At 38.5% G+C, this 23250-nt stretch overlaps 1 protein-coding gene across 2 annotated transcripts; it reads left to right on the forward strand.

Moving 5' to 3' along the window:
- Window positions 1-471: 471 nt before the first annotated feature.
- Window positions 472-22129, forward strand: g6pd (glucose-6-phosphate dehydrogenase). Of its 2 annotated transcripts, none has more exons than XM_082145151.1 (13): window positions 472-531; window positions 4421-4551; window positions 9809-9846; window positions 10394-10502; window positions 10604-10821; window positions 16711-16869; window positions 17038-17163; window positions 17516-17609; window positions 18070-18256; window positions 18911-19146; window positions 19304-19380; window positions 20850-20942; window positions 21027-22129. In XM_082145151.1, the coding sequence occupies exons 1-13, from the start codon at window positions 507-509 to the stop codon at window positions 21115-21117; spliced, it is 1584 nt and encodes a 527-aa protein (XP_082001277.1). In that variant the 5' UTR covers window positions 472-506; the 3' UTR covers window positions 21118-22129. The 2 variants fall into 2 exon arrangements, with proteins under 2 accessions (XP_082001277.1, XP_082001278.1); XM_082145152.1 differs by lacking the exon at window positions 472-531 and adding an exon at window positions 564-731.
- The last annotated feature ends 1121 nt before the right edge of the window (window positions 22130-23250 follow it).

Genomic DNA, 23250 nt, shown 5'->3' on the forward strand with positions numbered 1-23250 from the left:
GTTTACCCAAAAAGGAAAACTTTGTCATAATTTACTCACCTTGAGTGAGAACAACTTGAGGGTGAGAAAATAACAATTTTCATATTTCCGGGCACTATCCCTTTAAAATCCAATTGAAGATGTACATCAACGCAAGGTGGCGCTAATGCAATAGACTACAATAGAGTTTCTAGTGACGCAATGCTGCAGTTGTTAACGTAATAAATTACTCTGAATCTTAACGTTATACGAAATATGCCTAGTAGACGCATTTATTATTTTATTGTTTTTTTTTTTTAATCTGCAATGTCATGCTGACATTCTTTTTAGAACGGTACATGACTTTTTTTTTCTAGCTCTTATCAGCAGGACTGATTCCATAAGCGCGCTCGCGATTGCAGCGTTTAGCTGTCAATCACCGCCGTGATTGGTTCGTCGTCCACAAGCCCCTCCCCCTGCAATTTGGCCCCGCCCACCTTCCTTTATACTCGCGCGCAGTTGTGCGGGTGACGTGACATGCTCAAGCAATGATGGGCAGTCGAGCGAGCGCTGGTGAGTTCCTCTCTACACCAATAAGATCACTGAGATCCGCCGTGTCGTTTTAACAGGGAAGGAGGAAACTGTCTTTAAAAATGTCACTGTAGTCGCTAATGTTTCATATCTGCGCTCATACACAACGAGCCTGGTACAACTCTATAAGTTTAGCTTTTGAATCCTGGTATATTTGTTTTGTTTAGTAAAGAGCACTAAATGTAAGTACAACGTTGTTATGCAGTGTGTGTGTTTGGTTCTGCTGTTTACTAACGTCAGCAGCTCTAACCACAACTAACCAACTTTGCCTTATTATAGCAGTTGCTTTTAAATTAATTCTAGGTAACTGTATGTTTAAAGCATTTGTTGTGAATGTGATGCTTTGCTTGAAATCATTAGCAAGCTGTTATTTCAGTCAGTGTCAGGCTGAGCCCTGTTAAATAAGGGATTGTGCTAATAACATTATGGTAAGTTGAGAGAGAGAGAGAGAGGGGGTTGTGAGAGCTTGTGTTTTTGTGTCAGTTTATACCTTTATCTTTCCTGTATGCCACAGAGAGAGCACACACTACAGTCCCTGAACGCAGTGGTAGGATTATGTGTTTGTCATCCCAATGCAAATTGCTATGTGATGTGACTTGTTAAATTACTAGACTAGTCTATTGTTTGAACCGCTATAGTCAGTGTTTGTACGTCTGTGCCTCGAAGTGACTTGGCAAAATTATTGCATGTGAAATACCTTTGCAAATGCAAACCATTTTCATAGAGTATATTCTTCCAGGTGGCATTTACTGTAGGTCCAGTGTTCATATTGAGGCCGTTTAGTAAACAAGCTTGCTCTGATGTGTCATTTGTTGATAATGTGTTGCTTGTTTAATATTTCACACTTTACTTGTTGTGTGTTTGGCAGCTTTAGTCAAAGTGCTTTGGAGAACACCTTTAGAGTTTAAATCTGTGTGCCTGTAGTAATAAACCAATTAATTTATTAATTTAACAATTTAGAGGTTGGTGATTAACGGACATGTTACTTCCTTATTTGTCCAAACAATCTACCAAGTGCCTAAAACCTTTCTATACCACACAAAAAAATTGGGGATTGAGAAAATAATGTATACATTTTGTGGTCAATTTAATGTCAGTAAATTGCTTTATGTACTGTATTTATCAGCATTATATCTTCCATCTTGATCTCCATCTCTCAAATAAGTAAATAATTGCCCTGACAACATTTCACCACAAAATATTTATATAATATGTAAAACCTTTATTTTTAGAAACATGTTTTTGTTATTTGTCATGTAACATTAGGGGCCCTATCATACACCCGACGCAATGCAGCGCCAAGTGTTTTTTGCTAGTTTCAGCCCGACACAGTTATCTTTTTTTTTTGCGTCCTGCGCCACGTTGTTTAAATATGCATTTGCGCCTATTTATGCGCCCATGGGCGTGCTGGTCTGAGAACGAGGTGTGTTAATGGACATTGTTGGGGCAATGCTATTTTGAGGCAACTGAAATAGACTGCACATTACTAGTGCACTCAAAATAACAAAAAAAAAAAAATATTGCGCCATTGACTTTAGACCAGGCTTCAGTTTTTTTGTTTTTTGTTATTTGAAGAGCGCATTAGTAATGTGTGCCTAGGGTGACCAGACGTCCCGAAAAATTGGCTGCAGCATCTTTGTTCTTTCTTTTTTTGAAGTTCTACAAAGATACCGTTGGCGCGAATTTATATGCATTGATAAGCGAGCGCAAGTTGCAGCAGCCGCGAGAAAAAGTGAAGTGCAGGCAGCCAGTCGTAAAGGAGTGATTGATTTGGTTGCGGCACTGTGTGCAAGAAAAAATACTTCGGTCTGATGTCGGGTTACACAAAGCAAATCATCTACACAATTATTTAGTTTTCTTATTTAATGACTGACAATTTAGTTGTAATAATAATTTTGGCATAAAGCCTGTTTTATGCTTCTGCGTCGAATCGACGGCGTACCCCCGCGGACCCCTCTGCGTCGACGCGAACCTCGACGCGACCCCTCCGCCGTAGCTTGACGTGCACCTCCAAAAAATTGTAACTACGCGTCGCGGTGACGCAGACCGCAGGGGCTGTGATTGGTCAGATTATACATCATTTCCGGAGTAAAATATATTAAAAATAAAAAACAGTCATTTTAAATTGTCATAAAATATGTTTTGTTTTATTGTTTTTTATATACTAAACACAGCCTTGGTGAGCAGAAGAGACTTCTTTTAAAAACATTAAAAATCTTACCGATCTAAAACTTTTGACCGGTAGTGTATATGTATATATTTATATATATTCTTTTCTTTTTTTGTTGTTGCTAGAAATAAACTTCAATCAATCAAATCAATGTTTGTTTTGAAAAAAAGTTTGTTGTTTATTTACAATACAATGTTCACGGGTACATCATGGATATCAAGTAATTAACCAAGTCTGCCACGGGACACTACATTATCCTGCCATGGCACCGTGGTCGAACCCATTTTGTAGCCCAACCCGGTGATCTGTTGGTTTGCACCCGAAGATAAAATCTTTAAAGTCACTGCCAGTCTCTGAGCGAGGTCAATAGGCATACTGTGTGTAGTCTGATGCTGTATTAACGGCTTTAAACGATGAACAAGATCGTCAAATCGACCTTTCGACATCCGAAAATACTTAAAGTGCATTTCTTCGTCCAAGTCCCTCAGCGGTCGAACAACCGTAACAAATTCGCCAATCCTTCCCCTGTCTTCGTGCACTGGTCGTACAGACCACCTTCGCTGACGTCTTCTTTTTCTTCTACGATTAAACATTTGCAATAAAATCATTTGTTGTTCAACGTTGATTAGCTCCAGCTGCGACAACACTCTCTCTCTTTCGCTCGCCATTGTCGGAAATGAAAAAGCGGAACCGGCGCATGGAACCAAAACAAACTAGGAAAGAGATTCGCGAACCACACCACCCGAACCACAACACACTAAAAAAAATGTTATACTCTAATGTTGAGAAGAAAATTCTTACATGTCTCTTCATCCAATGAAACGGAATGTATGAAGGTAAAAGAGTAGCAAAACTCGAGAGCACGTAGATGTGAATTTGAGAACTCATCTTGTTCACCCCCTAGCGTTCTGGCGGTGAAATGCACCGCGATGCAACGCAACCCGACGCAGAACCATAAAACGGTCACGACGCCGTTGGAGTGACGGCGTAGCTACGCCGTGGAGTTGACGCAGAAGCATAATGAGGGCTTGGGTTATTAGCGTTAAAGGTCTGATTTACGCACTGTTACAACAGTCATTGTTTTTTTTTTTCCACAATGACATTTGAGTTCATGATTTTAATGTAGTTTTTTTTTGTTCCAGACTAAAGACTAATGACAGACTGTTGATCTTTGAATAAAAATATGTTTGGTTCAGGTTTGAAATTCATTATCTTTTATTATAGGCTATGTAGTCTAATACCATAGACCATAGTCTGTAGACTGCTGTCCACTTTAAGATGACCACAAAGAGCAAAAATGTCTTCTAAAGCCCAGTATTAAAAAAACAAACAAATTCTCATGCTCCTCTTCATGCAACTGCTTGCCCCTCAATCAGCTCCGTCTCAAACAGTATACTATAAATAAACCAAATATTCAGTGAAAAGAAATGCTCATTCAAATATAAATCTTCTCTTAAAAAAGATGTCTTGTAAATTGGTTGGTAGATGCTGCATAATCGGCCCCCACGTCTGTCCAACAATTGCTTTTCTTAAGCAAAACTGTTTTTTAATTTGCAATTATAACTGGAAATTATACATCTGTAACATAACTCCAGAAAGCTATAAATTCATATATATATATTTTTTTATCTAACTGAATGAACATAAGGACAACACAAGATTGATCTTCTGCTCTTTAATCTTTTCCTAACCTCTTGGCAGACAACATGAGTAACAGCAGCACCGTTCCCCTCTCACGCTCAGAAGTGTTTGGGGAACTGAGGAAAGAGCTACACGATGATGTGGAGTTTCACCAGTCCGATGCACATATCTTCATCATCATGGGTGCTTCGGTGAGTCCGTGTGTGTGTGTGGAAATATCTCTGTCTCTACTAATGAGGAATTGACACAGTCTCATCTGCAGCCTTGAATTGTCACTCATTTTGAACACGTTACATCTATTGACAAACCAAAAATGAGTGTGAATTCATGTATTTGGGACACTTTTTTATTTATTTTTTACAGTGACTACATTTGCATGCACCACAGTGTTCTGATGGTAATCATAATTTGGCAGTATTCTGTTTCTTGATGTAATCATGTTAACGGCGCACTCCAATCGCCCGATTTAAGACAGTATTCTGATTCCACAAATTCCCTAGAATATGCCTATAATCAGAAAACTGTTGCATGTAAACACATTATTCAGAAAATTTGTTGAAAGAAGATATATGTGTGCACTCCACTCCACACAATTTTCACATTTCTAGTAGGATGCATTACAACTATCGCAGGTGTTCATACAGTTTCATCACACTTTATTGCACAGAGTTTGTGTAATGAGTGTTTACAAATTGTGAAGCTCTGTCTCCATTCTGTAAACTCTTTAACTTCACCAATATCTCCTACCAGTCCTTCCTTCATTCTTTCATGCCCTCTCTTTTCTTCTATTGCCGAGTTACATATTACTACAAGCGTTTAACAATTGCTCTCCGCTTTCCATTTCATGACGATGTTTTTAGGCTTGTTTGAATGTGAGAAGTAATTAGTCAGTCCTAATTAAATAATTGTGAAAAATATACAGGAATATTCCGCTGTATGTGTGTATGCATATAAACATAGAATTGGGAATATGACTGTAACCCGAATATAGACCTTTAACAGAATGTGATGTGCATGTAGACATATTCATTGAAATGATTGTCAAAAAGTTGCCAATTTGCCCTAATTCTTGCTAATTTATTGATCTAGTTCCTATTTCAAATTCTTCCTAATAGTACATGGTAGTTTCTTTAGTATTGCACACCTTATGGTTTTACAGCACAGTCTGTTTACTGCTAGTCCAATAAAGGAAGAAAGTCTCTGAATTGGTACAATGGCCTTGGAATTTTTTATTTTTTTTTGTAGAAGGAAGTACAACTGAAATTAAGCAACCATGAAGGGACGTTGCCAACATAAGGCTTCTATTTATCATTCAGACAGAACAGGGCGGTTGAGTAATTCAGCAGTTCAGTTCACAGCTTATGGCCTTGAAAGGTGATCGGTCAGGTGTGGTGACAGAAGGTCTGTGATTGGCTGGACATGACTAAAGCCTTATCTAGACAGCCTTGATTAGGTTTGGTATGCATATAAATACAAAACATCAAGAATAAAAAGTGAAGTTTGCATTACAGTTGGTCAAGCTTTTGCACTTCTCACAAGAGTGTTTTCCCCTTTTCATCTTTTAGTGATGAAATTTAAACCCTCTTCCTCCTTTTTCCGGCTTGCTTTTCCTTGTGCCTCCTTATTTTGTTCGAGTTTTCAGTAGTCTGATATTACACAACTGCTCTGTGAAAGATCTTTGTTACTGTTGGCTTTTCCTGTTCTTATTGTTTGGGTTTTTAAATAGGTGCTAGTGAGCTGGATTACGCAAAATCACTCTCTGTCAGCACTTTCTTTCAGTTAGTGTGGAGAGAGAGGTGAAAGAGCAGGCTTGTGTGTTTGGGATGAGGGTGGGGTTTGAAAGATGGCTGTTTGACATGGGGTTGCAAAGGTTTGTGGCATACTGATTAAACATTGAAATCCATTCAGTAACCATGTCAAAATCCAGATGCAACATCACCTGATTTGTCAGGCCTGATTTGCTAGATGGGCTGGTCTGAGTATTTCAGAAACTGTTGATCTACTGGGATTTTCACACACAACCATCTCTAGGGTTTACAGAGAACGGTCAAAAAAAGAGAAACTATCCAGTGAGCGGCAGTTCTGTGGGTGAAAATGCCTTGTTGATGCCAGATATCATAGGACCAGACAGGTTCAGCTGATAGAAAGACAACATTAACTCAGATAACCGCTCGATACAACCGAGGTCTGCAGAAGAGCATCTCTGAACACGTCAAAGCTTGAAGCAGAAGAGCTACAGCTGAAGAACACACACCGGTGACATTCCTGTCAGATGAGAACAACAGACTGAGGCTACAATTCACACGTGCTCTCCAAAACGAGAAGATTGGAAAAACGTTGCCTGGTCTGTTGAGTGTCAATTTCTGTTGCCACATTCAGATGTTAAGAGTCAGAATTTGTCATAAACAACATGAAAGCAAGCCTTGTATCAGCGGTTCAGGCTGCCAGTGGTGTAATGGTGTACGGTAGATTTTCTTTGGGCTTCTTAGTACCAATTCAGCATCATATAAACACCACAGCTGACTTGGGTATTGTCGCTGACTGTGTCCATCCCTGTATGACCACAATATCATCTTCTGATGAATACTTTTAGCAGGATAACACGCATGTCACAAAGCTCAAATCACCTCAAACTGGTGTCTTGAACTTGTCAGTGTGTTCATTAAACTCAAATGGCCTCCACAGTCACCAGATCTCAATAGAGCAGCTTTTGGATGTGCCGGAATGGGTTTAACATCATGGATGAGCAGCCGACAAATCAGCAGTAAAACTGCTTGATGCTTTCATGACAATATAGACCACAATCTCTGAGGAATGTTTCCAGCACCTTGTTGAATCTATCAAGACCCAGACTTTCTACTGGCATGCTCTGCTGTTTACACTCCAGGATCACTGAGATACACATTCATCAGTTATGAAAAAAAAAAGAAAAAAAAAAAACTGTGACTACAGTGTTTTTTTGTGTGTGTGGAAACACTGTAGTCACTATCAGAGCAAATACATACTGTAAGATTGATCTGGTTGCTAAGTTTTAGTATGATTATGATGCATTGTTCATGATTAAAGTTACAAAATCGACGTGGGTGGATTTTTGTCAAGTCACCATTACAGAGTGCTTTTCACCACAGCAAATCAGCTGGAATGATTAATTGGTTAGATAGCGAACCGTTTATCGACTGATATCTGCCAATAATGAATATTGGAGAGATGGGACTCTCCCACAATGCTGTAAATCTGCCAAGACAAACAGAATAGTGCTGTCTCACCATGCACAGTGTGTTTCTCATGAGTCTGAATGGGTGTGGAGGAGCAGATCTGCTCACATCAATGACGTTTGCTTTGAGATGATTGAGTCACATTGAGATGGGATGGGTTGACCTGTTGTGTTTGTTTTTTTAAAACTTCATTTTATCTGTTCTTGTGTGTTTTGTATCTTTTATATAATAGTCATCTTTATATTCAGCTGTATTTATGACATGAGTCACTGTGGTCCCACACAAATTATGGCTGCATTTCAAAATCTGCCAATCTGTGTGGCAATTTGGTGCTTCATAGGCATGTTTGGACAAGACTGTTATGGTCCAAACGGCTTTTTAGGCAGGCAGTTCATTTTTATTTGATTCCTTTTAAATGGGTCATGACATGATATTTTTTTTATTTTTTTTTTATGTTCCTTGACATTCACAATAAAAACAAATATATGTGGAAAAATGGCTATTTACATCCTTCATTCTGACCCTCTGTCAAAAGATTTTGAATGAAGTATGACCAGGTCTAGTTTCTGAAATTTTATCTACGATAAAATAAAATAAAAACGATTTTAATCGTTCTTTTTTAAATCTCTTTCTCGACATGAATATAGCCGAGGTAGCTGACATGGCATTAAACTATAAACAAACAAACAATCTGACCAAGGGCTGCCAACTCTTGACGCATTCAGCGTGAGACTCACACAATCTCATCTCAGAATGGTATAAATCCCTTAGAGAACTATGTTACTTGCCACCTTCAATTGGATATTAAAAGGTGGGGTGGTCCCTCCCTCATGGAGGAAAGCAATTATTTCGGTCATACCGAAGGAAGGTAAAGATTGTGGAAATTGCAGACCTATCAGTGTCTTAAATGTGGATTACAAACTATTTACATCCATTCTGGCTAGAAGATTAGACAAAATGATTCCATAATTTATTCATCCAGATCAGACTGGGTTTGTCAGGCTGAGACAAACTCAAGATAAAATCAGGCGTTCTTTACATATTATGAGCCATATAACTAAACACAGTGTTGAAGCTTTGTTAGTAGGATTGGATGCTGAAAAGGCATTCGACTCTGTTAGGTGGAAGTATCTCTTTATGGTTATGAAACGATTTGGGTTTCACGAATCTATTACGTATTAATGCTATTCAAGCAGTATATGATAAACCTCTAGCGGGAATTAAGGTGAATGGTGATCTTTCTAACCAGATTACTCTAGAACAAGGAACACGTCAGGGCAATTAGCCCTATTTTATTTGCCCTATTCATAGAGCCCATTAACCAGTGGATTAGGCAAAATGACAAAATTATAGGTATAGAATTATAGGCCTTTGCAGATGACATTTCAGTTTACTTAAACAGCCAACCCAGTCTTTTCCAGAATTGATGTGTCTTCATGAGACGTATGGATTATAGGTGAACATACAGAAAACCCAGGTCTCCACTTTTATTTATAGGCCACCTGGTTTCATTACTGGAAATTTTTGTCTCAACTGGGAATCAGTTTCAATGAAATCTGGGAGTAATTTTAGCAAAAGATATATCACAATTATTTCAAGCTAATTATGCGGTCCTCTAATTACAAAAATTAAAGCTGAGATATCAAGATGTAATCTTTCCCCCTTTTTAAGCATGGGCTCAAGGGTCGAATCAGTCAAGATGAACATTCTACCGAGACTATTATATTTATTTCAGTCTCTGTCAGTGAATATACCAGTGCAGCAGTTCGTAGAATGGGATAAATCATTTTCAAGATTTATTTGGAAAGGGAGGAAACCCAGAATTGCTATTTAGAGCATTATGATCTATTCTTCAAATGTATGTATTCCTTGGTTCCAAGTGATTCAATACTTTAATGTAATTAATATATTTTTTGTGATTATCTTAGTATTTTACATTGATAAGGTTTGTACTTCTCTTTGGTGCATTTTTTTCTTGATTTTTTTTCAGTTTTTTGGAACTATTTCCAAAATGTATTATAATAGATTGAATAGGTTTATTATAATAATTATAATAATTATATAAAAAAATTTAGAATGGGATCATCATTTAGCCTTTGATCAATTAACACTGATCTCAGACCAGCTTTTCTCTTTGAGACTTTGATCTAGTTTTGAAAATATTGCACGATGAAACTCTGTATAGTGAAGTGTGTCAAATTGTGCCGTGATGTAACAAATGTGTTTTTTGTAGGGAGATCTGGCCAAAAAGAAAATCTACCCAACTTTGTGGTGAGTCCTCTAACTTATTATATACTACAGTTCATAATTTTAGGGTCGATAAGTTTTTTAAAGTGATCTTGTAAAGTCTCTTATGCTCAACAAGGCTGCATTTATTTGACCAAAAATACAGTGAAATATTATTACATTTCAAAGTAACTTTTCTGTTTGAATATTATAAAATGTAATTTATTCCTGTGATCAAAGCTGAATTTCCAGCATCATTACTCCAGTCTTCAGTGTCACATGATCCTCCAGAAATCATTCTGATATGATGATTTGATGCTCAAGAAACATTTATTATTATTATCAATGTTGAAAACAGTTCTGCTGCTTAATATTTTTGTGGAAACTGTGATACATTTTTTTTCAGGATTCTTTGAATAGAAAGTTAAAAAGAACTGCATTTATTTGAAATGTATATTTTTTGTAACATTATAGACGTTTTTACTGTCACTTCTGATCAATTTAATGTGTCCTTGCTGAATAAAAGTAACTATCTTAAAAAAAAATCTTTTTTAACAATAGTTTGTCTATTTATTTCTGTTTCTCTCTATAGGTGGTTGTTCAGAGACGGTCTTCTCCCCGAACAGATATATTTTGTGGGCTTTGCTCGTTCCGATCTGACCGTGGATGCCATACGCGCGGCCTGCATGCCCTACATGAAGGTCCGCGCTCAGAGTTTTGTCTGCTTACCGTATCAGTCTGTGTGTGTGTGTGTGTGTGTGTGTGTTCGTGTTCATACGCCCTGTTTTTTTCCTCCCTTCAGGCGGTCGACTCTGAGGCAGAGCGCCTCGCTGCGTTCTTCAGTCGAAACTCTTACATCAGCGGGAAGTACGCGGATGAATCGTCTTTCGCTAACCTGAACACTCACCTGCTGTCACTGCCTGGAGGAGCTGGGGCCAACCGGCTCTTCTACCTGGCCCTGCCGCCCAGCGTCTACCACGATGTCACCAAGAACATCAAACATCAATGCATGAGCACCAAGTGAGGAGCGAACGCATGCAGTTGCTTTTGTTTCATTTTTGCTTAATTATGTGTTTTATGTTCTTAATACAAGGCAAGATGTGTCCAAAAGTAGGTTAGAGGTTATGCGACGGACTTGAATAAAACTTTTTTTAGACAGTCAAACTTACAATTTTGACCTGACTGTCAAAAAATCCCCATTTACTTTCATTGAAGGGGGGCACCTGAGCCATTTGTAGGGACCAAGGGCCGGATTCCCGAAAAATTCCTAAGAGTAACATTTTTCTTAACTGCTTTTTTCTTATTTTCTAATTTAAAGGTTGTATCAGCGATTGTGGGTGACGTCACTTCTGTTTGTGTTTGAAGCAAGATCCAAACAAACAAACCAAGTTAGCTCGCCCCTCCCTCCCGTTTCGTGCATCATGAAAAAAACGATCATGCACGCGCATTTCTTAAAGCGACGTTAGCTAGAGCTACCCTAGTTTAGTCGAGCTTCGCTGATATTTTTTCAAGAAGGATATTTTCACACACAGTTCACATCCAAACAAGTCAGCACTAGCAGCTAGGGGTGTGACGATAACCGCATCACCGCAATATCGCGTTAATGAGATGCCTACCGCGGTGTGAGGTCATCACCGCACTTTTTTTTTTTTTTTTTTTTAAGTTACAGGAGTGCATATGGTGTGTGATATGAACTATAAACACATTCATTTTTGCTTATAATTTACTGTATTCTGCGAGTCCCATGTTCAAGTGCTTCTGGAGAAAAAAAAAACGCTTCCTGCGCAAGGGAGGGACAGTCCGTTAAACATATGGGGGATTTATTTTTTTGTGTGTTTCTGATTATTATTAATTAACTGCTAGGTTTCAGTACTTGTGATGTTTACAGATAATGTTCAATTAAATACAAACAAACACAGGCATAAAAGACAAGCATAACGTAAACAGTTGGAGATTTTAATTGCAAGTAGCGATCTCTCTTATGTGGTAGCCTATAGGCAATAACAGTTGACGGCGCTAGCCGAATGACATTATTCAAAAAATAGCCACGAATCTAGTGTATAAGCCAAATACTGTGTCGCCTTTGAGGCAGGTGACAATTAAGGGGAATCCGGTGAATTTGGACTTTATACCGGCAATATACCGTATTTGTCGCACAAAAGTATCCGTCTCGCGAGGAAATACCACTAACTTAAGACCACATCTTAGAAAAATTAACCATCCTGTGGCGTTTGCTGGACTTAAGTGCAGCACACCTACCTTAGGTCGGCGACACTGGCTGCGTGGCGTGTCCGTTTTTATTTCGGCTCCCATGTTAACAGGTTAGAGCTTGCACACTGCCTGCGTGAGACGCGCGTCTCAGTTGCGGCACGAGCCGCGCGGAAAAAAAGCGTGCATGCTATAAATAGAACCGACGCCTATTTTTCACGCAAGCCTGTTGGAAGCGTTTCCTGGCAAAATAGAATAGGAAAAAAATGTTTGTATGTCATTTTGACATGAATACATATTAATAAATTACATTTTGATGTTTGAAAGTTTAGGTTTTGACATAAATGCAGATATAAATGTAATTAAAAAAAATATTATCGATTTTCAAATATTGCACCTGTCAATACAGAACGAAATATTCTCTAGCCTATTTTGCCGTCAATACTGCCGACGCTGTCTTTGCTGTTATTTATGTTTAACATTAAGTATAGGCCTTCCACAACTCTCTCCCCATATGTCGAATATATCACCAATGAGGCTTACAGTATATGTCACCTAGCAGCAGCAGCGCTGTTTCTGGTGTGCAAAGACATAAAAAAAGCCACGCAGCTGACACGCAACAGAAACGCCACACTCACACCACGCAGCCAGTGTGTCGCCGGCCTTAATTAATAGTTAATTATTCATATTTACAATTTAATATAAATGTTAATTTGTTTATTTTTTAATAAAGAATACTGCTTTATGTTATTTATTTCCATTGTCATTTACAAGCTACATGCGTTCTTGATCGCGTCTGCAGTGTGTGACGCGGCCGCGGTGTTGTTTTTTTTTTTTTTTTTTTTTTGGGGGGGGGTGGGTGGGGCGTCGGTTAACCGCCAAACCGCGAGATTTGTTGCTTCTTTACCGCGGTAAGAAAAAATCCCATACCGTCACAGCCCTACTAGCAGCTACTCACCTGTCCTGAAAAAACGGCGTCCGATTTAAAAATTGTCAGTTCTTTAAGTTTTCTCCACCTTTCAAAAGCCTTCCCGATAACTATTCGAGTCTTGGAATAAACACGATGGTATTCCCTTGCCCTAATCCTCCTCCTCCTCTTGGGGATTGACTCAATTTCTCTTGATCAATTGTTCAATTTCTCTTGATCGTTGATAGACGCTGGCTTCTTCTTCAGCTCCGACTTCGCGTGCAGCCGAGCACAAGCGCAAAACCTCACAACACCCACCCTGTTGGTGATTGGTTGGAACACTTTATTTTGGTTTTGAGTGGTTGGTGAAACCAATTGTTTTTGTGTGCAGATCTCAGAGCCTAGGCTGCCTACAGAGACTCAGTTTTTTGACGGCCTGCTTATGGGGCGGGCAGCTAGCGGATCATTAGGAAAGATTAGATGAATGTGATCGTTTATGTTTGGGCCTGAAATCGCTGATACAACCTTTAAGAAAAAAGATACAAATATTTTGTACTGTAAAAGTTAAATGTGTTATGAATTTATTGGGTTGTTTCAAAGATTAAGCATTACAAAGTAACACAAGCTACATATAATACATATAGTAGCAAGAATGTGGACGAGTGACACAGATTGATCATTAAAACAGTGAACACTAGAGTGAATGCATATCCACGATGCGTTCGCTGTAGCTAAAACAGTCTAGAAAATAGTCTGAGCGTTTATTATAGTTACAGTCTGCAGGCAGCTCAAAAAGATGGGCTTTGAGGTGTTTTTCATTGAGCGAGTCTTTAGCACAGGGGGTGCCCAACCCTGCTCCTGCTGATCGACTGTCCTCCACAGTTCATCTCCAACCCTCATCAAACATCCTGCCTTTAATTTTCACGCGATCCTGAAGATGTTAATTGGTTGCTTCAGGTGTGTTTGATTAGGGTTGGAGATAAACTGTGCAGGACAGTCGATCGGCAGGAGCAGGGTTGGGCACCCCTGCTTTAGCATGTGTGACGTGTGGACTTGCATAGATCATCAGGGTTCCCACGGGTCATGGAATTTCTGGAATGTCATGGAATTTTAAAAGGTCTATTCCAGACATTGAAAGTCAGGGAATTTTATATATTTTTTGTCCAAGTCATGGAATATCAGGCAATTTAGTTTGTTGCTTTAAATTTTAGTTTCCATTTATCAAAATGTAATTTTTCTATACCGATTTTTTTTATCGCGCTGTTTCACACATCTTTTTACGGAGACCCTGAGGGGACCTTTGCAAAAAAATAATAATACGGACTTTCACGTGCGCACGCGACTATTGTGTGTGTGCACACGAGAAACTTTTGCGTGCGCACGAGAAAGTTTCGCGTGCGCACGCGTTACAATTTCCGGTTTGGTTATAGTGTCATTACTACAAATGTGGGAAAAGGGATGAGATGAGAGTGTGCTTGGAGCATGCCTCCAGAGATTTGTCTTATTATAGGGAGGTTGTTTGTGGACTGTGCTTTACTGTAAGAAAAAAAGCATGAATATCACATAAATGAATATCAGGTCCCACATCATGGATTACATAATCAGAGAGTAGCCTATTTCTTTTCGTTTTGAATTGTTTCGTTTAAAGACATTCCAAGCTATCTTCAGATGTATTTCTCATGTATGTGAGGCATACACCGAGTTTCGGTTAATTTATGATGAGATGCGCTCCATTTCACGTGCAATGCAAGTGACCGCGCCGGCGCCTCCATGATTATATTGTCTGCTATATATTTGCTTCTCATTTATTAAATACAGGCAATTGGTTGATGAAAAATTTATTAAAATTAAGATACTATTTATACAAAATGAAATTCACTTTAAAGAAAGGCTTTCTACAAAACAAAACAGCTCGGTGCTCCGCAAAACAGCAGCCTGTTTTGCCGTTCATTATAGGTCATGGAAATTCATCTTTTTAGTCAGTGAAAGTCAGGGAAAAGTCAGGGAATTTGACATTTGGTTTAGAGTGGGAACCCTGGATCATGCTCTTGGGCAAAATAAACAAGCCGACATTCAGGACACTCTATATCCTTCATTCCAAATATATACAAATTCCATTGTACGTCTTTTAGTTTGTCAAATTATTTGAAGTGCAGTTTTTGAAGAGTGCAAATGTGCGTTCGTTCTTTATTACGCCGGGGGAACGTAAGAGGAAACCTGCAATTGAATGAAACATCTGGAAATGAAGCAAAGCAATGGAGAACAAAATAATGAAATAGTCTTCAGATACTATGGTTGTTATTTACAGCAATAATCTGACTAATCCATTCTAGAATAGATTAATTAGTAGATGCTATTACTCCACCACCTTGACATCATCAAATATATTGTGGTTTGAATGACATATGTGCGACAGTTTTCAGGAAAGGGTCGTGACGAGCTAGTTAGTTTCACCAACGATGCATCGTACTATGGTGGTTATGTCGCTGTTTGGGAAACGCCCTAGCAACCACTCACACTTAATTGTTAAAAATTATAAATGCATTTTAGTTGTAATTTTATTAGTTGTCCTCTCTAACATCTAACATCATAATGACAAGATTTGTACAGGCAAGTACCACTCGCATCAAATCTAGCTAGACAGTGTTGAACAGTGTTTAATGACTAAAACTAAAACCATTAAAAATCGTTTCCATTAATTGAAACAAAGCTGAAATCAGTGCTAGGGAAAGTTACTTTTAGAAGTAATGCGTTACAATAATATGTTACTCCCTAAAAAGCAACTAAACATTACTTGGTTACTTTTTATGAAAAGTAATGTAGTGTTTCTTTTTTGTGTCACTTTGTCTCTGTTTGGATGGGCTTGCTTGATTTGTTTTTAATAAAAAAGTTTAATATTAAGCTGTTTTTGGCAAAAGTGGAATGAATAAGCTTCAGGCTGAATGAAATGTAAATTCATGCATGTACCGTAGAGGGCGCATCTCTAACAAACCTCTCAGCTGTGCTGCCGTTCTGGATCACAGAAGAAGAAAGTTCAACACTTTTACTTTAATTTTAGCTTATTCGTCTGGTTGAACAGAGTCATTGAAGGTCAGCAGCAAAGACGTTAGTTAATAAAGTGAGATTAAATACATAAAGTACATTCGTATTATTTAACATATTTAATTATTGCAGGTTTGTGTAATATTCTGAGTTTGCATTTAACCGTTTTTATTCATTTTGAGGAATACTGAATCTAAATATTGAAAACCTTGAAATAATGAATACTGAACTCCTGATTTCTCTCAACATGAGGACAGGAGAGCCTTCGGTCAATGGGAAAACACAGTAACTTGCGTTACTTATTTCAAGAAGTAACTCTGATTTTTATGTTGAAAATTTAGAAATAATGTTACTTTACTAGTTACTTGAAAAAGTAATCTGATCGTGTTACTTTAAATGCTTTAGCACCAACTGAAATGACGCCTGAAATGAATAAAAATTTGATGAAAAATTTAAAAACATGAAAATTAGAAGTGTTGCATTGGCAACTAACTGAAATAAAATAAGTTGAAGTGCTAAAATTACTAAAACTAAAAATGAAATTAAGTTGAATAGAAATATTTATAACAAAAACCAATAGAAATGACAAAAAGCACATAAAAACTGATTTAAAAAATACCATAATAGTACTAAAATATCACTGGCTAGACATGAGATGTAGTTTCTGTTTAATTTTCTAAGTGTATATGGATTTGCCTTGGCAAAGGCCTTTTTAAAGTGCAGGATATTTCTTGTGTTTGTATGTTTGGTAGAGGCTGGAACAGGATCATCGTGGAGAAGCCGTTTGGCCATGACTTGCAGAGCTCAGAGGAGTTATCCAGTCATCTCTCTTCTCTCTTCACCGAGGAACAGATTTACCGGATAGACCATTACCTAGGCAAAGAGATGGTCCAGAACCTCATGGTCCTCAGGTCTGTCTGCTTATCATTCTCTTCTTCATCCCTCTCTGCCTTCTGCTTTTCACTGGCTGTCACACACAGTTGTCATTTATGAATAATTAAGGGTTAAACTCCATTGGGAAGCTCTTCCTCTGTATCTGTCTCTTGTTAGTCATAGGTTTCTCTCCTGTTTCCTTAAAGGTTTGGAAACCGGATATTTGGCCCCATATGGAACCGGGACAGTGTGGCATGTGTGGTTCTGACCTTCAAAGAGCCGTTTGGTACCCAGGGCCGGGGAGGATATTTTGACGATTTTGGAATCATTCGGTTGGTTAAGTTTCCTTGCTTTGAGATGATTTTGCACCTGTGATATTTCATAGATGTTAAAACTTCTAAAAGGATAGTCTACCAAAGATGAATTCCGCCATCATTTTTAACCTGATTTTTTCTCTCTCTCTATGGAACACAAAAGGAGATTTTTATTTATTTTATATTTTTTGGTGTGAAGCACCATAAAAGTAGTCCGTAAAAAGAAACAAAGATGAAATGCACATTATTTCAAAGACAAATATAAAAAAAGGTGTTTAAAAATCCATTGCACTTTCTGTGCATGAGGATTCCCTTCAAAGGCTGAGTGGATATTGATATTCTAATGTATTCCTCTCTTTTCTGCCTCCAGTGATGTGATGCAGAACCACCTGCTGCAGATGCTCTCTCTGGTTGCCATGGAGAAGCCCGCATCCACCAGCTCTGATGATGTTAGGGATGAGAAGGTAATGAGCCGGTCAGCCAATCAGCTGTGTGCGCCCATCACTGTTATGCCACTTATCTGAATTATCCTGAATTTAGCCTTGAGGATCAAATAAATCACATTTATCCATCCATGACCACTGTCTTGTAGTTAACCATTAGCATAAAAGGCTAATTTGTCTTGCTTTGCAATGCTTTTTGTTTTGCCTTTTTCTTTGTTTTTGTTTTCTTTGTAATGCCTTGTTTTGCTTTTGTTTTGTCTGAGGACCTTTAACAGTGTGACTTGTTTTTCTCTGTCTGCTGCAGAGAGTTGTAATTTATAGTTTGTGTGTTCAGTCACATGGCATGAAGAAATTAGTGTTCATGAAGCATCCAACTGAACTGCTATTGCTAAGATAAATGGGAATGATCTCTGATGTCTCCTCTAATGTATTGTAGATTTCTGCCTACCTGTTCTCTAATGCTCTGCGTGTCCCCCTACAGGTGAAGGTGTTGAAGTGCATCGAAGCGGTCTCTCTGTCAGACGTGGTCTTGGGTCAGTACGTGGGAGATCCAGATGGAGAAGGAGAGGCTAAACTGGGTTATTTAGATGACGCCACTGTCCCTAAAGGCTCCACTCAAGCTACATTTGCCACTGCAGTGCTTTATGTGAAGAATGAACGCTGGGATGGTAAGTGAGCTTTACCAACACACATGTAATGATTAGATACACACAGTGTGCATCAGAGTATGCACTCAGAGTAACTAGCAAATATTTACAATCTGGCCAAAGACCTAAAATTTTGACCTTTCTAAGACTATTAATTTTGACCTCTTTCTGGAAGTAAGAGCAGCATTTGTATTAAATGAGTACATTTGAAGCTGTACTAACACCTTGGTCTTGAAATCACATTCGTTTTTTGGCTTAAAATACAAAATTAACTTTAAACGTTTTAAAAGTAGTATATCTGTTTCGAGTTGGTAAAATAAAAAGAAATGTTTTTGATAGTGTCATTCTCACTAGGCTGCATTTATTTAATCAAAACTACAGTAAAAACATTAATGTTGTGAAATATTATTACAATTTAAAATAACTGTTTTTTTAGCTGAATATATTTTACGTTTTAAATATATTCCTGTGATCAAAGCTGAATTTTCAGCATCATTACTCCAGTCTTCAGTGTCACATGATGATTTGCTTCAGGATTTCCTGCTGGATTTTTCAGGATTTTTTGATAAATACAAAGTTCAAGAGAACAGCATTTAGTTGAACTAGATTTTTTTTATTATTATTGATTTTCTTCCTGAATGTGTTGATATTTCATCAAGCTCTCTCTCTCTCCAGGGGTTCCCTTCATCCTCAGATGTGGAAAGGCTCTGAATGAGAGGAAGGCAGAGGTGAGGCTGCAGTTCACCGACGTTCCTGGAGACATCTTTGACTCTCAGTGCAGGCGGAACGAGTTGGTGGTCCGCGTGCAGCCCAACGAGGCCATCTACGCCAAGATGATGAGCAAGAAACCTGGAGTCCACTGCAGTCCGGAGGAGACGGAGCTGGACCTGACCTACCACAGCAGATACAGGGTAAAACACACCTTTGATACATCCATACTGTATGTTTTTATCCTATTAGACAACTTTGGCCATCAAATGTTTAAAACCAAAAACAAACAATCTTTATTTAAGTTACATTTAAGTTTTAGTTTATAAATGTACATTTCTCTATTCTCTCTTTACAAAGGATGTTAAGCTGCCTGATGCTTATGAACGGCTGATTTTGGATGTCTTTTGTGGCAGTCAGATGCATTTTGTACGCAGGTGAGTTTCTTACAAGCTACTGTATTGTACATACACACAAATAAAAGGTTAGCAGTTGGATTGATGACTCAGCCGGCCTGAAAAGCCTTCATGTAAACACTTCAGTCGATCCGAATGAATGTGCAGAATTTTACTCGTGTATACGACGCAGCTGCGTTTATTAGAACGCCAATGAGTTTGCAGGAATTAAATAAACACTATGAAGTAAATATTGTCATAATCCATCAACAGAATATCAATAAGCAATCGTTTGGTATAAATGTGTGGTATTCAACTGCTTAAACTAGCCCTTTCCTGTAGCTCAAACAGTAGAGCGTTGGCGCCAGCAACGCCAAGGTCATGGGTTCGATTCCCAGGGAAAGCAAGAACTGACAAAATGTAAAATGTGTACCTTGAATGCAATGTAAGGGTGTACTCACACTAGGCACGGTTGCCATGAACCGGGCCCGAGTACGATTGTCCCCCCTCCCCACTCCCCCTCTGGCCTGCACTCACATAGGGTTTCAGCATTCGTGCCGGAGCACGCTTACTTCATTATGGTGCGACGGTTTCGGGATAAACAGGAAGAGCGGCGCTCTCACTGAACACAATGGAGTCCAGCACGGTTAGCGCTCACACTGCATGCGAACCGCGCCCGAGTCCAACTGAACCGTGCTCTGGCCCACCTCTTCCAAGCGGGCCAGGGCCGGCTAATCGAGCCGCGCCCGGGCACGGTTCGGAGCACTCACACTAGTCAAACGAACCGCGCTTTGGTGGTCAAACGCACTCGGGCACGGTTCAAACTGGCTAGTGTGAGTACACCCTAAGTCGCTTTGGATAAAAGCGTCTGCCAAATGCATAATGTAAATGTTAAACCACAAGCCTGGAGAACGTTTTTACTTTGAAACATGCAGTGCTCGCAATTAAATCATCACCTTTTGAAGTTTAATAATCACAGTAGACCATATTGTGATTTCTGTTTTTCTGTCCCCAAATTTAAGACCCAGAAATGATAATGTACTTTTCTTGTACACAAATATTGGCACCCTTGATAAATATGAGCAAAACAGACTGTGGAAATTTGTGGAAAGTCTTTCATTCACAAAATTATACACTATTTCATTCAGCCAGTGGATCAAAAAGAAGTTAATATGCATTCAAACAGTCAGGACAATTTTGACTCATTTATTTCTTAAAAATGGGTTAAAGGCTGAAATGTAAGGTTTATCATTTTATATTTTTGTTTTTTGTCCAAACCTGTATTATATGAACTGTAGAGTTTTAAATTGTTATTTTATGGTTTGGATGTTACCATAGATCTTGCTCTTTCCTGCTTGTATGGTATTCATTTTATTTGGTCAGAAAAAAAAAAAAAAAAAAAAAAAAGGTTAAACTTGACTTGATACACTGTTTGTTTGGAATACACAATAATGTAAATTTGATTAAAGAATGTAAAGAACCGTCTCTGACTTTGACTTATTTTATTAAAGTGACGAGTTGAGGGAAGCCTGGAGAATCTTCACTCCTCTTCTTCATCAGATCGAGACAGAGAAGAAGCCACCCATCAAATACAAATACGGGAGGTAAGATTCGCTTATTTTTCTGAAAGTGATTGTTGACAAAGTGACATGACGTGTAATGCGTCTCATATTCTCTCTCCCGTATAGCCGTGGTCCTGCAGAGGCTGATGATCTGGTGCAGAAGGTGGGCTTCCGCTATGAGGGTACATACAGATGGGTGAACCCACACAAACTGTGAAAGAAGAGGACGACAGAGATGAGAGGAGCTGAAGCCTAAGACATCAGCCTAAGATGAGTGCCTGAAATAAAAGGCACTTAGTTATTTGAAGATGCACTCGTTTAAAGAAGGACCAACAAACAAGATTACAAATTAAATTTTCTTTGGATGTTATGAATTAAAAACCTGCTCATTATGTTATATAATGCTTTATAGGACATTCCTTATATTATTTCTTTCTATATTCCAGTGGACTCGATTCCATACTGTCTGTGTTCAGATGCTTTATTCCTTAAGAAAAACAAAGCTTCTGTTATGCATTCCTCTTTTCACAAGCAAGTCTTACCATTAAATGCTGCTCACATTTTTTTTTAAAGTGTTTATAGGCAGAGGCATGGTGTAAAAGTGCAATCTACTCCTGCACTGATAGTTCTCTTCATACATTTTGTCGTGACTTTGGTTGCAATCTTATATTTAAATGGTATAATTGGACCACACAAAAGAAAAGTTGCAGAAACGTACAGGGATTAGGAATGTATGGGTAATGTTGTCTTTGTTACTACTTAACAACATGAATGTATAGGACATTTCACTACGTCTTAAGGCTCCCACTGATTGGCTGAAAGAGCCATTATTATGTTTAGTCTTATTAAAGCAAATGTATTGGTAAAATGGTATTACATGCCACATTTCTTCTGTTAATACTTTAATAGATGAGCTTTGATGTTCATTGTTACATCGCTCTCAAAATGCATGGACACTGTCTCTCTCTGCTCGATATCATTTTTGGTTTCAGCACTAGTTAGACATTGAACCAGTGTCAAAAAACAACTTTGTTAGCCTGCATATGTATTGAGGGTATGTTTTTGACAGCACTGCATTTCAACATCATGTTAGGGTGCCTAAAACTACTTTAGAAAACTCTTTGTTTGGTGATGCTATTTAACTTTTCTGTAAAAGTTCTGCCCTTTGTTTTCTATTTTATTATAATAGACAGCTACTTTTACAATAAAGCCATAGCTAAGATGCCTCACATGTGTCTCATTGCTGCTTCTTTTTCCATCTAGTTTTTAAAGTTCAGATTCTCTTTGTTTTGGTCAGTTTTGGAAAAGACATTGAGTGAGTAGCCTGTCGGTTTTCCATGGTCATAACATTGGAATGTTACGACATTTTACAGTTGTGGAGTCAACAAGTTAATGGCGATTTTAGTAATGAATGCAAATATTTCTGGATATGAGGAGAATGGAGTTTTGTACACAAATAAGTACATTTGTTTGTATGTTATGTCATACACAAATCCTCCACAGCAAAAAACAAAACAAAAAAACATACACGGTAAACATGAATGACTGGAAATGTAGTGGAAATTCATTTATCAAAAATTTGTATAAATTATCTATTCATAAATAGGATTATAAATATAAACAATTGTTTGAAAACAAATAAACCAGCATATACATCTTCGGTTAGACTTTATTTTAAGGTGTCATTGTTACAGTGTAATTATATGTTTAAGTACTGAGTTAAATTAAGCAACTACATGTACTTACTATAGGGTTAGGGTAGGATACTACCAGGCCAGAAACAGACTGACAAAGGAGATCAGAGTTGCTAAAAGAAGCTACTCTGAAAAGCTGAAAACCCAGTTTTCAGCCAACGACCCGGCATCAGTCTGGAGAGGCCTGAGGAACATCACCAACTACAAATCACCATCCCCCCGATCTGTGGAGAATCAACAACTGGCTGACACTCTCAATGCATTCTATTGCAGGTTTGAGAAGCCCAGACTCACACCTCACACCCGCTCTGATGTGCACTTCACACATCCACCATCACCTCCTGCAACCCCTCTCCTCCCCCCTTCTGCCATCCAACCTGAGCTTAAGGTCTGTGTGGAGGACGTGAGCCGAGTCTTCAAAAAACAGAAGACTAGGAAAGCTTCAGGCCCAGACGGCATCTCATCTGCTTGTCTAAAAGCCTGCGCTGACCAACTGGCCCCAGTCTTCACGCAGATCTTCAACAGATCATTGGAGCAGTGTGAAGTTCCCTGCTGCTTCAAACGCTCCACTATCATTCCGGTTCCCAAAAAACCTAAAATCACTGGACTTAATGACTACAGACCTGTCGCTCTCACGTCTGTGGTCATGAAGTCGT

Source organism: Leuciscus leuciscus, assembly GCF_965113295.1.
Source record: "Leuciscus leuciscus genome assembly, chromosome: 18".
NCBI classification, from domain to species: Eukaryota; Metazoa; Chordata; class Actinopteri; order Cypriniformes; family Leuciscidae; genus Leuciscus; species Leuciscus leuciscus.